The sequence below is a fragment of the Pseudorasbora parva genome, chromosome 9 (genome assembly GCF_024679245.1).
Source record: "Pseudorasbora parva isolate DD20220531a chromosome 9, ASM2467924v1, whole genome shotgun sequence".
Classification (NCBI taxonomy): domain Eukaryota; kingdom Metazoa; phylum Chordata; class Actinopteri; order Cypriniformes; family Gobionidae; genus Pseudorasbora; species Pseudorasbora parva.
The window spans coordinates 42,070,702-42,089,701 of NC_090180.1; the positions used below are offsets into that span (position 1 = coordinate 42,070,702).

The 19,000-nt window shown below is 38.2% G+C and overlaps 1 protein-coding gene across 2 annotated transcripts; it reads left to right on the forward strand.

Moving 5' to 3' along the window:
- The first annotated feature begins 15,726 nt into the window (after positions 1-15,726).
- On the forward strand, positions 15,727-18,802 carry scg2b (secretogranin II b). Of its 2 annotated transcripts, none has more exons than XM_067452668.1 (2): positions 15,727-15,887; positions 16,457-18,802. In XM_067452668.1, exon 2 carries the CDS (start codon positions 16,462-16,464, stop codon positions 18,223-18,225), a length of 1,764 nt encoding a protein of 587 aa, XP_067308769.1. In that variant the 5' UTR covers positions 15,727-15,887; positions 16,457-16,461; the 3' UTR covers positions 18,226-18,802. The 2 variants fall into 2 exon arrangements, with proteins under 2 accessions (XP_067308769.1, XP_067308770.1); XM_067452669.1 differs by lacking the exon at positions 15,727-15,887 and adding an exon at positions 16,237-16,353.
- The last annotated feature ends 198 nt before the right edge of the window (positions 18,803-19,000 follow it).

The window sequence follows — 19,000 nt, forward strand, 5'->3', positions numbered from 1 at the left end:
GGGGATTTTTGAGTATTATTAATGTGCCATTATTTTTCAGAAAATGAATGGTTCATATTTATGATTTTTTTTTTTTTTTTTACAGATTTGTCAGTTACACTTTATTTAAATGTCTTTGTTAAACTAATTATACATTTAAGTACTGAATATTATTAAGTAACTACATCTACTTATGGTTACGTTTGGTTTAGTGTCAGTTGCCTGTAATATGCATAATTTAGTTATTATTATAGTATAACTACACTGTTACTAAACTATAACTACATGTATAACTATTACTATACTATATCGAACAATGGCACTGTAAAATAAGGTGTTACTGATTTGTCTATACTTTTATACACAAGTAATTTAATTTGAGTACATTTAGGTGGATCTCTTGTTATTCGCCAGTAGATGTCAGCATCAGATAATTTACCCTAGAGAGAATCACTCTGAAATCCATATCTACTGTACCCTTTTGCCTAATAATATCAAATAATACAAATTATGATAATATGCTGGAATGGTCCTTATGATTATTATTATATTGTTCATGTAAACTTTTCTATTAAAAAATGTATTTGATATGCCATATTCCAAAGCAAGTAAACATGAAATAAAAATTGACTCGATTTACTTCATGGACACACATTCCAAGATCTAGATGCACAATGAAAAATGCTGTTACATTACAAAAGGAAAATGGGTCGCAAAAGTCAATCTAGATTTACTTCAATCCAAGTCTAATTAAACTAAAGAATGTAAAATACATTTCCCAATACAACTACAAGTAAAGCTCCCTTTTTAAAAAAGTGATCCAACGGACGAGACGTTAAACCGAGGTCCTGACTCTGTGGTCATTAAAAATCCCAGGATGTCCTTTGAAAAACAGAAGTTTAACCCTGACATCCAGACCAAATTTCCATCATCATGGCCTCATAATCATCCTCATATATACTGATATTATTCTGGCGCACTATGGCTGCCGTCGCATCATCCAGGTGGAAGCTGCACATTAGCGGTGGTTGAGGAGATTTCCCCCTTCGATGTAAGCTTTGAGTGCAGAGAAAAGCGCTATATAAATGTAAATGTAATGAATAAGTGTGTCAGAATTGTGCAAGCTCAAAAGTGGGATGCATATTTTAAATTTATTGTACGCATTTGTATAAATCCCGTCTCTCTGTGACCTTGCTCATTTGACGTCAGACTATTTAATACTCTTTAAACATCCGGGGCTTGAATCCTCATATGGTGTGCAGCACTCAATGCTCGGCAGATTTCTGCTTCAAAGCGCGCCTATACAACACTACAGTCAACTAAACAAGTCAGTCCTTAGAACAAGTATCAGTGTCCATGGAAACCAAGGCCATACGCCGACAGCGACTGTCTTTTGTGAACATCAGGAGGTGGAGATGGAAGGAGACAAAGAAATTCTTAGAAACTTGGTGACAGTGAGCATAGCATTGTGAAAAAAGTCAGTAAATGGCTTTATAGAAGATGTGTTGAAAACATCAAATCAAGCATAGTTCTTTTAATTAAATAGAATGAGTCAAGCGCTGCACACAGCTGCGGATCGGGAACAGATAAATGACTCAGCCGTGTGTCGGTCATGCTACAGTAAACCCAAAACATGGTGTCTGTTTTATGTTTTGGTAAATTGGTGGCTAACTCGTATGAAGTTTTAGTATTGTTAACCCCTAACAGTTTTGGATCTGCTTACACTCCACTGGCAGGTGTGTTTAGGGCTGGGGTAAAGGGAGGACCTTCATGCTTACTTTCTTCACCTCAAACAAATTCATACTAAATCACCACCTCATAAAATGGTAATGTTTTAATATGATATTGGGTTGTCAAAACTCATTTCATGCTGTCACCTATAAACACTGCAGAAAATGCTGGATGGATGGATGGATGGAATGATTTTGCATCATTCCAACAAATTTTGCATCATTCCATTGGAATCAAATGTGGATGGATGGATGGATGGGTGGATGGAAGATAGAAACAAATGTGGATGGATGGATGGATGGATGATATTAAGTATGAGTGATGGGTAGATGAATTGATTGATGTTAGTATAATGTATGGTTAGATGTATGGATAAATGGAAAATAGAAACAAAGATGGATAGATATGATGGATGGATGGATGGATGGATGGGTGGGTGGATGGGTGGATGGAAGATAGAAACAAATGTGGATGGATGGATGGATGGATGGATGGATGGATGGATGGATGGATGATATTAAGTATGAGTGATGGGTAGATGAATTGATTGATATTAGTATGATGTATGGATGTATGGTTAGATGTATGGATAAATGGAAAATAGAAACAAAGATGGATGGATGGATGGATGGATGGATGGATGGATGGATGGATGGATGGATGGATGGATGGATGGATGGATGGATGGATGGATGGATGGATGGATGGATGGATGGATGGATGGATGGATAGATAGATAGATAGATAGATAGTTCTCCATTATTGTAGTGCAAAATATGAAAATCACATTTCTACTCTTACATGGATATATTTAGGTACATTTCAGGCTCTTTGACTCGATTCACAGGCTGTAAATCAGCCGACGAGCAAGAGAAGGGATTTCTATCCGAGGATCCACTGGGAGCTTGTGGTAAACATGCATCTCTGCCAAACGCATCATGATTCTCCCAGTTTCCATTTATGACTAATTCTCAGAAGCCGCTCACCCTGTCTAACAGCATGTATTATTTTGTATTTATGACGTGCACCTCCTGTTCCAATCAGACCTTAATGAATATTGTGGTATCCACAAATCATTTACTGTTCAATAAAACCCCATTATTAAAAAATCATATGCATCAAACACAGCAAGTCAATAGTATAGACCACAGTCACAGTCCTCCTCTCACTCGCCATAAACACACACACACAAATGTATGTGTATGTACCTTTATTAACATGATATTTAATAACTGTTATTTTTTACAATTGGATTATCAACATAAATGTAGTGACAAGTTGAGTTACAGTAGAATGAATATGAGAATGTCTTAGTATTTGTCCTCTTTTATTTTAATAACAAATTTCATTTGCATTTTCAATTATTGTTATCAAAAAAAAGAAGCTATAGTTTTACATCTGAAAATACTGTATTACTGACTACACTGTTATATTTAGAACATGGCTAAGCAGTTTGACTATCTTCTTTGTATACAATGACACAATGACTTGTAATTATGATGACTGATCTTTTCATTTATATAATTACTTGCTTTTGAGAGCTTAGTTGAGGATTTTGAGCGCGTTACAGGCTCTTGCAAGTAGTCCACTGTGTGGTGCTGTTTGTACGAATTGTTTCGAGAAATAAACTCACTATTTTGCAAATGTTATGGATGATTTGAGAAATATACTGACACAACTGAAAAAAATAAATGTTCTAAAAATGTTCTGTTCATATATAAATTTAAATTTGATTTTAAATTCCAGATGTTGTATCACACACACACACACACGACCAGTTTACGCAAAAGAGAGAGTCCGTACAGACTCCATATCGATGTGTATGTGTTCATGTTTTTCTATCCCATTGGAGACTTCAACCTGAATGCACACATGAGGCTCATAAGGACCAATGTCACCATAGGGACTTAAATTGAGGTCCTAATGAAGAAACAACCTTATACATTAAAAAAAAAAAATGTAAATGTAAAAATGCAACAGAACAAAAAAAAGATGTGTGTGATGGGTAGGTTTAGTGTACGGGGTGTAGTGTAATATACAGTTTGTACAGTATAAAAACCATTATGTCTATTGAGTCCTCACAAAGATAGTAAACCAGACGTGCGTTTGTGTGTGTGAAAGCGAGAGACTACAAAGTGACTGTCAGGATGTGTTTGCTGTTCTCCATCTGAGACACTGACAGTGAAAGATGAAGAATGACAAATTAGAAGAAAAGCAATAAATTAAATAATCATAAAGGAAAGATGAGGGAAAACTTAGATTGACAGTCAGAAAAATGCATCCATATACACCGATCAGGCATAACATCATGACCGGTGAAGTGAATAACAATGATTATCTTTACATTTATGCATTTGGCAGATGCTTTTATCCAAAGTGACTTACATTGCATTTTAAGGTACACATTTTAAATTTTTGTCAGTTCTTGCCTTCCCTGGGAATCGAACCCATGACCTTGGCGTTGCTAATGCCACGCTCTACTGTTTGAGCGACAGGAAAACCTGTAGCAAAAGTATCTCTTCATCACTGCACCTATTAGTGAGTGCAATATTAAGCAGCAAGTGAACATTTTGTCTTCAAAGTTGATGTGCTAGTAGCAGGAAAAATGGGCAAGTGTAAGGATTTAAGCAAGTTTGACAAGGGCCAAATTGTGACGGCTTGACGACTGGGTCAGAGCATCTCCAAAACTGCAGCTCTTGTGGGGTGTTCCCGGCCTGCAGTGGTCAGTATCTATCAAAAGTGGGCCAAGGAAGGAACAGTTGTAAACCAGCGACCGGTCATGGGTGGCCAAGGCTCATTAATGCACTTACAACTTACTGCAACTAATGCAACTTACAGGTCTTAAAGGATCTGCTGCCAACATCTTGGTACCAGATACCACAGCACACCTTCAGGAGTCCATGCCTTGACGGGTCAGGGCTGTTTTGGCAGTAAAAGGGGGACCAACACAATTTTAGGAAGTCATAATATTATACCTGATCGGTGTAAATGCACTATAACAGACAGACAGACAGACAGACAGACAGACAGACAGACAGACAGACAGACAGACAGACCAAAAACAGCATAGAGAAACAATATGGTTGTAATCACTTTCAGAACGTTTTTTTTCCAGCGGATGAATGGCAAAAGCCAATCAGAATCCATCCTGCTATAACAAGCTTTGGCATTTAAAGTGACAGACAAGCACAAGCTTAGAATAAACAAGTTAAGGCCCCTTTATTTATATAGCGCTTTTTACAATGCCAATTATTTCAAAGCAGCTTTACAGTGTTAACAGGAAAAGAATGCAACAGAATTTGATTCAGCTGTACAGCTGCTCTGGTGAAAACGGTGACGTCATCCAGATCATTTCAATTATCATATAGTGCCAATGCGGGAAGATCAGTAATATACTTGAAATTAAAGTGTCCGCAACGGAGCAAGCAAAAAGCCAAAAGATACGATGGCAAGGAACCAAAACTTCTTCGGGTCTAGAATGGAGAAAAAAACCTTGGGAGAAACCAGGCTCAGTCAGGGTGCCAGTTCTCTTCTGGCTGACAAACAAATAGTGTATGATTATGATTCTAGCAATATTACAGGTCAGATGTCAAGTCCTATTAGATCAATATATATTCGTAAGATTATTCGAAAGATTGGAGTCGAGACGGGTTTAATTAGTCACATACACATTACATAAACTTAACAACAACATCCACTGTTGTGGTTACGCTAATACCTTTATAATCATCTTTCTTGGTGTGAAAAGGCCTTAAGACTGTGTGATCTGTTGAGATTAAGTGTATGTGGCTCAGGTATAAACTACATTATGGGGACAAAATGTACCCACAAAGATGGCAATATCTGAAACCCTTGTCCTTGCGGGGATATTTTTGGACTCCCTGAGGAAAACAGCTTATAAATCATACTAAGTGATGTTTCTTGAAAATGTAACTGCAGAATGTTTCCTGTGATGTGTAGGGTTAGTTGTAAGGGGATATAATATACAGTTTGTACATTATTAAAATCATTATGTCTGTGGAAAGTCCCCATAAAACATGGAAACCTAATGTGTGCGTGGTTAGAGATATTGATATGTCTGGTATATGAGTCATCACTGGTATATATTTATAGCCCCTCCACTGAGAGAGAGAGAGAGAGAGAGAGAGAGAGAGAGAGAGAGAGAGAGAGAGAGAGAGAGAGAGAGAGAGAGAGAGAGAGAGAGAGAGAGAGGAAGGGAGGGTGTCAGCGGGCAGCTCTGTGTACATGTGGGAAGGGAGGATCTAATGAGAAACTCACTGTGTGGTCAAACTCTGGCACTTTTAGCACTATGACAGGGCTGTCACCCCTTTCCCTTATGTACAGGCCTACTCTGGCTCTCTCTCCATCTGTGTAGATGTAAAGCTGGATGATTTTAATGAACAGAGAGACTCCAACCGTGCTCGGCTTTGCAACCAAAGGTCATTTTCCTGTGTTTTCTCCTCAGTGTTTTTCTCAGAACTATGATTCATTAAAGGTGTGAAAACTTTCTGTGCTCCTTTTCATTAAAACCCCCGCACGCACACATTTAAGCAGTTGCTTGGCTCATTTTTTGACTGTTTATAATTATAACCATATCTGCGATGTACTGTATGAGGAATCTAATTCGCACAATCTGCCACAATAACAACAGTGTGTTCATGTTGGTTTTGCGTGGGCTAGAGGGAGTGTCACAGATAGAGATTCACAACAAAATCAATACAACAAATACAGTACATTCCTGCTGAAATTACTAACCAATACTGAAATCCCATGCTGGTTTCATTTACAAAAAAAAATGTCAACCTAGAAAAAACCTGCCACCACCTCATTTTGGCTAAACTCCAAAAACATACCAATTCGTACAACTCTCTCCAGTTTCCAACTAAAACGAACACCAACAACATGATTACCGCAGATTATCGTGATTCTTTACACAATACTATGTTATGACCTCAAACACCATAGTGCATGTTTTGTATAATATAACCAGCTCCATATGGCTCTTTTGACAGAAATCTTTGCTCAATAGCTCAACTGAAAAGTTGTGATACAGACTTTCTTTTATTGTGACAAGTCACATAGAAGAGATTGAAGACTTGATGCATCAGCAAATGTTCTCCGTCTCATCGTTAACACTTTCGGTTAGGGTTTAGTGTAGCTGCTATTTTATTGGACCTTTCAGCATAACTCATTACATTGTAAAATCCAAATAAATCTGTTTCTGGCAAAACTGAACACACTTTTTTGCAGCACTCACTGGACATTTCACTTTTCACTACAGGTAGTTTTTCAAACAAGCCAGGTTTATTGTATGGTACGAGTCTTGTTACCATGCTATAACCCAGGCTGGTTGGACACGAGTATACGTTTTGGACAGCTGTGCTGCTTGTGACTAACAACCAACTCTTACTTGTATTATTATTTTGCTCCATTTCAGCTATGATTAAGAGAAATCTTGCATTGTGTGTTTTTGTATTTTAGAGGTGGAGCAATGAAGGGAGGGCTCAGGGCTGTTTGTTTAGGTTGATTTCAAATATCAAAAGTGTTTCTCAGAAATCCCTTACTGGAGTTTTAGTTTAAATGGACCCATTCCATGACCAAGTCAATATGTTGAAACATCAGCTTTTGAAACACAACATGCATATGCTGGTGACCAGCAACACTAATTATTCTCATTATCAGGGAGGCTTACAGAACTCTTAAATACTGTATCATCTGCTAGAATGCTCTGAAGTTTCCTAAATGCTTTAAAATTTTCCAGAATGCTACTCAAAAAGCAAAGCAGATGGTGTTAGGCTTATCACAGCTGGCGAATGTGGCAGCTAACCTAACACATCTGACTAATGAACATGCTGGTAGTTCGACAGAAACACAAGGTCACCATCACATGTGGCCGTTTGGACATATCAATGCTCCAAAGAGTTCTGAAAGGGACCGAGCAGAATTGAGAGTGGAGGAGACTGCAAAAGAAACGGAAAGACTGGGAAAAACTGGCTGACGTCAATGTCCATTTCTCCTCATTAGGAATACTGATGTATTGTTGAGAGATAGAAAAATGAAAAGAGCCTCCGCTCCACACGTAAGAGAATACGTCATCCAGAGCCATGAGTCAGAGAGAGGTGAAGGAGTATGGAGGGAGGGGAGAGAGAAACTGAATGAATGAATGAAGGAGAGATGGTTAATAATAAGACTATAGATGAGTTAGAACAAAATAAACAAGAAAACATTAATGAACGATGGGTTCGGATCTTTATACTGGTGTACATTAATACAGTGTTTCTGAATGGGTGGGACACAACCAAAAAATGGGTTCCAGATCTGTTTTTATTGGGTCGTGAATAGCAGGACAAAAATCTAATAATAATAATACAATTATTAATATGCTTTCATATTTTTTATAAATGCAAATAATAGTATTATAAACTAATATTAATTAAAAAAAACTATTTTGTATAAGTGAAAATACAATTATAAATAAAATGCAAAATAATCAAATAAAATGAATATATTAATATATATAAAAATGTTTTACATTTTTATTTAAGTTAAATCATAATAAAAATATAAAAATATAAAATTATTATTGTTTTAAAATGTATGTTTAAAATTACAATATATAATAATAAAATACAAAAATAACAAAAGTATTAAAATAAGTACAAATAATACACTTATAAATGAAATAGACAATACATCATTTTATACTGTTATGGTGCCTTTGTGGAGATTAAAACCACCTTATCACCATTCTGTTGTGGTGGGACAAAAACATAAAATATCTTTTATGATCAGTGTAAGAAAATCTGAAGAAATCGGTTTGCAACAACCCGAGGGTGATTACCTGACATAAGTTAAAGCATTGCATTAACGCCAAGGTCATGGGTTCAACCCTTCCTGTCCCCTCCTGTTCTCCTCAGGAGCTTGTTTTTTATTTTATTTTTTATTTTTTTGCGCACTTAGGTGAGTGAGAGAACATGAGACGAATAGAAGGGAAGAGAAAGAAATGTCAGATAAATGATAGTCTTCCCGTCCATATTACAACCCACCTGCCACACACATAGCCTCTCACTTCAACACTTACAGAACAAGTGAACAAGAGAGATGAGTGAAAGACGTAAAGATGATCACCATGGAGACAGGGAGTCAAGCCAGATGGAAAAGAAGGAGGGGGAGAGAGAGAGAGATTAAGGGGTAGAACTGGCCTTTGGACAACCAAAGAGACATTATAGAGCCTCCCAAAGACTATCACAAATGAGATCTCCTTAAAGTCAACATGGATCCTACAGACACTATTTGCTTTTTAAAAGCCTATATGTTCAAGGTCTTATGTAATACTTTGTTCCAGCTGAAGCCACAAGTATCCCTTATCTTATTGAGCAATATAAAATGGTCATTCTGCTGTAAAGTGTGGGTACACTAATGCATAAAAACAAACATCTATGATCTATGAGTCATTCCCACACACTTTAGTACCTGTTATATTCACTCCATGACACAGAGACTGTTGGGCATCGAGGGCCACTGGAGAGCCTGTTGGTTTCTGTTGACTCTGGAATTACAAGCCTTGATTGAGATTCCAGGAACCGCACAACGCCGCTGTCAATCTCCTCAGCAACCTCAGATAAGGGGAGATGGGATGGGGAAAAGACAGAGGAAACATAAAAAAGAGACAAGGAGCAGCATAGGGGACACAGAAAGTACAATAATTAATTGACTGATAGATTTCATTGCTTGTATTTATGAGAATGACAGCAGTGAGACGATGCAGTCCTCCCATTCTATTCTCATTGACATTCATCCTCTTCTCCCTCCCTCCCTCCCTCCCTCCCTCCCTCCCTCCGCCGCGCTGTCAGCCCATCCCAGCATACTGAACACAGCTCTGGGTAACTGATGCTTTCATTGAGCCGAATCAAATCAACAGCCTTCAGAACAGACCAAGCATATAATCTCAACTCAAACTGTCAGTTTACAGAACAGAAAAAATCTGCTGTGTTCTCAAAGCGCTGCGCTGCTTCAGTTTAGCTACATTAATAGAATGAATTGTTTTATTATAGATAAAAGATAGCACAGGTTTTAGTGATTTGAGCTAACGACAAGTAACAAATAACCTGCATTGTTTTTGCTAAGAACATGATAGCTCAAATCATGAGACTTGTTGAAGAGAAATGCGCTATTAATTCTGTAAATGAACAAAATCATGCTTGGAATGATAAAATAGGACCAAAATTATGATTTCTTGACTTTGGGTGCATCTCAAACTGCTCCGTAGCTTCTGAGGTCATCATATTCTGGCACTGGTAGAGAGTAATGACCCTGGCTCACTACACATTGGGACACAGATGACTATTTCCAGCGACGTGAGAACGTCCTCATTGTACAACATCACTACTGGCATATGAACAATAGCATAACTGATATCTTTCAGACATTATTAGTTAATGTTATTTAAAGTACATCATGATAAATAATTGCTGTTTATGTATACATGCAACATTAGGCCAGAAGTAAATTATAAATGTTAGCTAGATTATGTTCACTACCTGTCAAGCGATGTATGTTTATGCTGAAATAGAATTAAATAATGGTTTGTATTCAGGGCTTGACATTATTTTTTTGCTCATCAGCCACTGTGGTTAGTGGTTTTAGTTACTACAAACCACTCTTCATTTTCACTGGCCACAATTTTGACATGAATACCTTGGGGAAAACCTGCCATTTAGATATTTTTTGTATTATTTCATAATTTGGCCACAGGCACGTTATGCTGCTGTCACTTTAAGACCTGATGCACGGATCCATTATAGTTACACATGCATTTCTCCCCCCTCAATTTTACGTTCACTTTTGGCATTATTGGATGTGTATTTGATTGTTGAAGCACAATAAACAGTGAAAAAGAACTCAATTTAGAGCTGAGAGGCAGCTTTATGTGTGTACACTTTGGGTGTAAGGTATACGTCACAGTAGGAAAGAAAAGACTATCATAGCGTCTGTGTCATGCCGCTTGAAGGTTTATGCTTAAAAAGTGAAAAAAATCTGCCAATGGAACTAGACAAAAAACATTGGTAACACTTTAGTATGGGGAACACATATTTACTATTAACTACGACTTTTGCCTAAATAAACTCCTAATTTACTGCGTATTAATAGTTAGTAAGGTAGTTATTGTAGCATTTAAGTTTAGGTATTGGGTAGGATTATGGGATGTAGGATAAGGTTATACAGAATAAGGCATTAATATGTGCTTTATAAGTACTAACAAACAGCCAATATCCCAGTAATATGCATGCTAATAAGCAACGATTTAATAGTTAATAACTGAACCTTAAAATAAAGAGTTACCAAAACATTTATTCAAGATACGTTCTCTTTTTGTTCTCAAGGTTTAAAGATGAACCACTAGCAGCAATTGGTTTGAGGACAAAACAACATTCTAAAACAATACTATGAGTTTAATGTTTGTATGAACAATGCAAGATGGTAAAGTGTTTTAAATGATCAATATTAAAGAAATATACCTTGCATGCATTTTTGTTTCTCAGAATAATATATCTTATTTTTTAGCATGGTTAGATATGTTTGTACTAGAAAAAAGACACCGATGCTGATTAAGAATATGATTTCTGAAGCCTATATCACACAACAGGTAAAGAACTACAGTAAACAAGCGGATTCATCTGAAAATAGGAAAGCATTCATTCTTGCATATCATTAGTTGTGATTAATGTGCAGAAACTTGCTTATACCAAGAGAATCCCTCGTCAACCCGCCTACACGTCTTTCAGCCTATCAGATCATCCGTCACAGTCCACGCACACATGACTGTAACCTCCTGCTCACACCTCCACAACGCCTATTTATAGCCAATTCCAGCAAGATGCGTTTCAGAGTCATCTCTTCAGCGTTATTTTCCCAATCCACTCTCTAGGTTTCTGCTAGAATGATCGTCACACCAACAGAAGAAAGCACTAATATGATTAAGGGGAGAAAATAAAGAAATTCAATGAGTTGTGGATTGATTTTCTTGTAATCTTAATGAGAAAGCAGGGAGGAGTTTAGACAGCTTTTCAGGAGAACAGCTCAGCTGAAATCCAGCACTCCTCCTAATGGAAGTCAGTAGATATGTATTTTTTATGAATCAAGAAGCAGAAATAGAATGGATTGTTTGGTGTTACAGCCATAGAAACATCCCCTAACTAACATGCACGCACACACACACAGGCTTATGACTCATCTGATCATGTGACTGCTCCATTAACGTCAGGAGGGCCCGTCTCAACCCTCTTTCCCCAGAGAGCAGTCAGCTGACTGTGGCTTACGAGCCCAGAATCAGTATGTGCTAAAAACAAACTGCGGAGTGCTTTAATGAAGAAATATATGCACCATTCTGATTCTGTGCTGTCAGGGACTAATATGACTTTTTATTGTATATCGTTCTCTGGAGATTAATAAAGATCTTGATGTTAAATTACAGGTTATTCAGGTCAGCACACTCTTAAAAATAAAGGTTCCAAAACATATAATATATGTCAGTCATGTGACATTATATTATTAACCGAATGGAGTTATGAGCAAGGTTTTTGACTGGCGAATGTCAGACATATACTGTAACGGCAGAAAGTGCATTGCATTATGTTTTAATCAACCTTTTAAATTATTACGTGTATTGTAGTGGACGCTCAGTGTTTTCTGTCATTTGATCAAAATCTCATGTTATTACAGGGTTAGTTCACTTAAAAATTGTAATGCTGTCACTAATTACCAACCGTCATGTCGTTCCAAACCAATAAGAGCTTCTTCAGAATACAAATGAAGAAATTTTAAATGAAACCTGAGAGCTCTCTGACCGCTCCATAGACATCTATTTACCACTTTCAAGGCCCAGAAAGGTAGTAAAGACATTGTTAAAACAGTCCATGTGACAGTGGTTCAACCTTCATTTTATAAAGTGACGAGAATTATTTTTTTGTAAGCAACAAACAAACTAAATAAGACTTTTATTCAATAATTTCTTCTAGCCTGTGTCAGATTCTTATGTAATGTAAACAGTGCAGCCAGAACTTACCACATGGTCAATACTGTTCACCTGAGCACCATGCCTTCCACAGAGAACCGCTGCACAGGCTAGAAGAAATGGTTGAATAAAGTCGTTATTTTGTTTATTTTTTGAGCACAAAAAGTAATATTGTCGCCTTTCATAAAATTAAGGTTGAACCAATGGAGTCAAATGGATTATTTGAATGACGTCTTTCCTACCTCTCTGGGACCTCTCAGATTTCATCAAACATTTCTTAATTTGTGCTTTCGAGGATGAACGAAGGTCTTACGGGTTTGAAACGACATGAGGGTGAGTAATTAATGACAAAAAATTCATTTTTAGTTGAAATAACCTTTCAAAGATGAAGTGCGTCACACAGGCTATGTAAGATCGACGACTCAACGAAATGCTAGACAGGCTTTTCCACTCCTCAAATACATAAAACATTAGCCTTTATTTATACGTGTGTCTTGAGTTAAGAAAACACAGTATTTATTCAAATAACATATTATTTATTATTTACCTTTTGCACTGCAAACAAGAAGAGACGCTCGAAACTGCACATGGCACTTCATGCACGAAAAAAGAGGGGCGGAGTTATGAGGTTTGACTGACAGTTTAAGGAGCCAATTGAGTTACGAGGTTTAGTCACAAGCTGTTTTTTAATACGTTTCATTGGTTAATTTTTTTTTTACAGTCTATGGGTTAAATGTTTCCAAAACCCACAGACAGACAAGTATGGCTAAAAGTAATGATTTATAATTTAAAAAAATACAAGAGGACAGCGTAAAAATATCTAAATTGTATTCATATATAAGGCAAGTGTCTTAGAATTTTAGCATTAGAATGAAATGATAAAATATATGATTTATTAAAAAATATTATTTCTCCTCGTTGTAATTGCGAATATAGGCGCGTGAGTAGAATTAAATGCAAGTTCTTATACTTGATTATATGAATAACTAAACAGCATTCATTAATTTAATAACTGAAATATTTTGACATTTAACAGAATATAGGGTGCAAATGTGTGTATAAACGCTTATGTTGTGCTATAACTGACTGGGCCGTATATTTAATTTTTATGTATAATGGTTTCTAGGCTCTTTAAAGCAGCATAAAATAGATGAATACAAAGTGGGAAAAATAGAATAAAAGTTCTTGTGAAGCTCTTTAAAGTTTCTCATGCAGCATTATCTTTTTGGTTCCAAATAGGGTATTTATTTTTAAGACTGCAGGACAATGCAAGGCTGTCTGAGCATGCCAAAAATAAACTCTTTTCTTTCCTTTTTGTACTTGGAAACTGCAGCTAAAAATACAAAACATAATGTGACTGGAAGGGAAAAAAGGACAAAGCTTTCTCTGCAGAGACTTCTGTCTGTGTTCCAGGAAAAGTGATCAAGTACAAATGAGTGTCATCTTGGCACTAATGTCACTGGGGCACCTAATTCAGCTGCTGACAGGCCCCACCGCAGGATCTAATAGATGCTCGGGACTGTAGGTGTCCAGGGACAGTGGGAGAGATCCACAACCGGCAGCTGTATATTTATCAGAGGCCTTCCTCTCCCCAATGAGTCCCACAGTGTGCGTTTGTGCGTGTGTGTGACTCATCGGCTGACGGTTTAACTCTGTGATGCCTGTTTGTAAAAAAGACAACGAAGAAACCATTTTTTACATTGCACGCCTATGCATATCCTCGTTCTCACTCAATACAACTAATAAGATGAAAATAAAAAGTCACTGATGTATAACAGAAATGTATAATTTTCTTGAGGTATTCGATGCACAGTGCATTCATAGCCAAAGACCCCTGTTAAAGCCACATGCAGTTATTAGCAATGGAGTATAATCTGTTTTCACATATCATTTATTTAATGCTAACGTTTGCCTAAAGTTTTATTAGACGACAATAGTCAGGATAATGAACTTTATATCTCTTTTTGTATTGTACACAATCATTGCTACAATTGTCATTCTTATGAGTCATAAGGGTAATACATATTTTATCTTAATATATATCCAGAGGATTAAGTGACTCTACAACATTTATGAATTTGTATCCTGTTTAACCATTACCTGTCCAGTCAAAGGATAATTTTTCTCTGCAAGCATTTGTGACCCTGGACCACAAAACCAGTCAATAAGTCACACGGGTATATTTGTGGCAATAGCCAACAATACATATGGATCCAAATGATCATTTTTTGCTTTTATGACAATAATCATTAGGGTATTAAATAAAGATCATGCTCCATGAAGATATTTTGTAAAACTGTAAATGTATCAAAAATGTATTAGTATTATTAGTATGTGTTGCTAATGACTTCATTTGCATAACTTTAAAGGTGACTTTCTCAATACTTAGATTTTTTTTGCACCCTCAGATTCCAGATTTTCAAATAGTTGTATCTCGAACGAATATTGTCCTATCCTTACAAACAAAACATCAATGGAAAGCTTTTTTATTCAGCTTGTATCAAACTAAACGTTAAAAAAATATTATAAAAAAATCAATCCTTATGACTGGTTCTTTTGTCCAGTGCACATTTGTTTCTGTAATGTTCTGTTGTTTTTCTATTTTATTTAATCTATATTTTCCCCTCATTGTTGTTGCTGTTGTGTTTGATCTGTGAAAAACAAAAACAATAAAATAAATATATTAAAAAAGAGAGAAATTAGATTTTTCAAATTCCTTTGCCATAGTTTCACTCAAATACCAATGTTATATTTAACAGCTGATAGCAGTTTTTTTTTTTTTTTTTTTGCATTACATTATTACTTAGTCTTAGTGTATTGTTTTTGGCAGAAACTATGGTAATCCTGTAAGGATGTTTGGTTTTCTTATTCGTTATTTTAAAAAAGGACTACCTTCTTTATTGACAAAAAACACACAGACCAAGCGGGTAATATAAGAGGTTAGTTCAGTTTCGCACTAGAGATAAACGGTGTGAATGGTTACCGTCGGTACGGATGCATGCACAGTCTCGGTATTGCGTGAGCACCGGTGACGCATTGGTCAGGTGCCGCCTCATATAGCGCGAGGAGCTGTCCGGTGCTGAAACACAACCGAAGCGCATTGAGACAACACGGAGGACATGCTGTTCACGCTCATTCACATTCTCTGAGCTCTACACAAAAGGTACGACGGATCGTTTTCATTTTTTCTAATCACGAAATGACGCTGTGTGAAGACACTTCACGTGTGCTTTAGTCTGCTTTGCGAGGGTTATTGAGTAGTAGAGCTTTTTTTTTCTTTATGGCTTTGCCTGATTAGATACTATCACTCATCATCAGCATCTCTCATCTCGAGCTTATCATCGCGGAAAGATCAGTGAAATATATTCCGTTTGTTTCTTTCTTTAAATCTAGATTTGTTCTTAGTATGTGCATATCAATAGATCTGTTCTTAAAGAATCATATAGCCACAAGTGAAAGGTTACCTTGACAACAGGCGGTGACTCATCCTGGGCTGTTGTGGTTTAAAAACATGTTGTGTTCTGACTGAGCTCATTGCCGCTCTGGCGCTCTGAGCCGCGCGTCTCTTCTGTTTGGTCTTGGAAACAATTTTGGGTGGTAAAACAACTCCAAGTAGTTTGCCCACATAGGTAGTTTAAACTTAAACAAGATTGTATCTACATTGCAGTAATTTTTGCAACATTAATAAAATGATTGCATGGGTTAATTAGTTTTATGCTTGTTTATCCCTAGGTGGTATGATGTTGTCACTACCGAAGCTGTCCGCCAGAGGGGTGGCGGTCCTGCTCGCTACCCTCCTCCACACACTAACTGTGCAGGGCGCCTCAGTGCGCCACCATCGCCTGCGAGGCGGAGACCAGGGTGGCTTCCTTGCTCCCAGCTCTGATATGATCAAAGCCCTGGAGTACATTGAAAGCTTGAAGCAGAGAGCCGATGGACCAGAGAGCCCGACCGGGGACTATGACGAGGTGGACAAATTCCGATTTCTAGTTCAGCTCGCCTCCCTTCAGGACGAGAACGCGCCCACGCGTGAGGATGCCACCCATTGGCCTGATAACAAGGTGCCACAGTGGGTTCGATCTTTGTTGCGGATGCTCGAACAGACCGGAGAGAGCCCGGAAAGCCAGCCGGCGCCTGGGAACGAGCGCCGTCTTCACAAGAGCAGACGCCCAGAAACAGAGAGCCCTGTTGGAGACTACGGGGGTTTTGTGAAGCCACACAAGAAGTACCCATTGATGTTTGAGGATGAGGAGAACCGCAGGGACAACAAGCGGGCTACTGAGGATTTGGATGAGCAGTACACTCCTCAGAGCCTCGCCAACATGCGCTCTATCTTCGAAGAGCTTGGTAAACTGTCGGCCGCACAGAACCAGAAGCGAGAGAACCAGGATGATGAAGACGGCGAAGACGATGATGACCTCTACAGGGTTAGGAGCCTGGCATACGAGGATGTGACTGGAGGGGAGGAATGGGTGCCATTAGAGGAGCAGCTCGAGACGGAGGAAGTAGTAAAAGGAAGCCATGAAGTATATGAACGAGGGCTGGGAGACAACGCAGAGCAGGGCGAGGCCATGGAAAGACGAGGTGGCCCCACAGAAGAGGACGATGAGAACCCAGAAGATGACACAAAACTCGTGGATTACTACCTGTTAAAGGTGTTGGAGATGACAGACCAAGCACAAAAACGGGACCTGATGGAAGGAAGGAGGCGGCTACTCTCCCGACCCTCTCTAATCGACCCTAAGGCAATTAAACAACTTCTGTCGGCCATTTCAATGAAGCTCCAGGTGCCTCCAGAGGACCTGGTTGGAATGCTCTTCATGGAGGAAACCAGAAAACAACAGCAACGCCTTCCTGAGAGCCAGCTGGTTAGGAAGCCCAGCCAACCTCGGTACAAGAGCCGGGTCATCAAGTATTACAACGGTCGTCAGCCTGAAGTCACAGTGAGCGATATCCATCCTGATGTCAAGACTGAGGATATCCTGAAAGTGCTCGGGTTAGGGAATCTGGCCAACAAGAATGCAAAATTTTCTTTGCTGAAGCAAAGACCCTACAAAACAGCAATGGCAAAGTACTTCAACCCAAGTGGAAGACGGGGAGGCTTGTTCCTGTCCGAGTTAAACAAAGCTCCGAGCAAAAGAAAAGACGATTACGATGATGATGCAGTAGATGAGGACGAAGAGTCAACCTTCCTCGCAGCCAAACTCCTGACTGAGTACCCCGATACCAGCTCGAGCGATCGCAAGAGAGCTATTGATTCCGCCGCAAATGGACAGTTGCCTTATGACATGTATGAGGAGGCCATGAAGGATTTCTTTGATCAGGTTGATAATGGGAAAAGCACGCTCACCAAAAGAGACACCCAAGGGAAAGAGGAGGCAGAGGTGCCCCAAAAGCCCCCCACTCAAGATTCAGTACAGGAGACCGTAGACCAAACCCCACCAGTGTCTGGAACAGAAGAGGGTAAAGAGTATCATGGGAAAATGGTTGCAGGAATGTGAAGACCCTGAGCGTGCATTATTTTCCCCCCTGCTCATATTCTGACAAGTCCCACCCCTTGACCTTTTGATATGGTTGCTATGGCTACCTGAACGACTCCTGAACTGTCCAAATTGCAAACTGCTAGTAAGAAGCTTCAACTAGCCAGTCGTGCCACAGAAGGGACTTGTATGAGTATGAACAGGGAGGGAAAAAACGGTTACCTTTGGGACATGCCTATATCTCCTCAAAAGATATTAAAAAAAAAAACTAAAAAAAAGGTAAACAGTTTAAAGTGCTTTAGTTTTCATGGAATTCTATATGATGTAAATATATATATGGTATATCAATGTGCGGGAGTTCAAGTGTATTTTATCTGTCGTTTATGAATTGGTGGTCCTTCGAAATGTTTTCTTGTTCCTTTTGTTGGCATCAAGAGAATGTTCCTGTAGTCGTAGGACTCCGCTTGCTGCAATCTTTACATGCTATTTCATTATCAAACCAATAAAGATGGATGTGATTCCCATTTATAAATCATTTTGTACGTGTTCCAAAGTGTGAGAAGAGAAACATGAATAAAGCATTACCGTATTATTTTTCCTCTCGCTGTATTGTGCTGCCTTATTACAGTAAGTTATGCATGATTCAACACAAAAACAACCCAATTATGGCTGGATTATGAAAAAGAAGAAAAATAAATTATGAAAAATCACATTAATATTTGCATTTCATGAAAAAGCCAAGGGTGTCCACTTGAAAACACAGGGGCGAGTTTACCTAAAATAGTGGGAAGTTTAG

Excerpts from the sequence above, each read along its gene's own strand:
- scg2b (XM_067452668.1), top strand. The coding sequence starts at position 16,462 with ATGATGTTGTCACTACCGAAGCTGTCCGCCAGAGGGGTGGCGGTCCTG.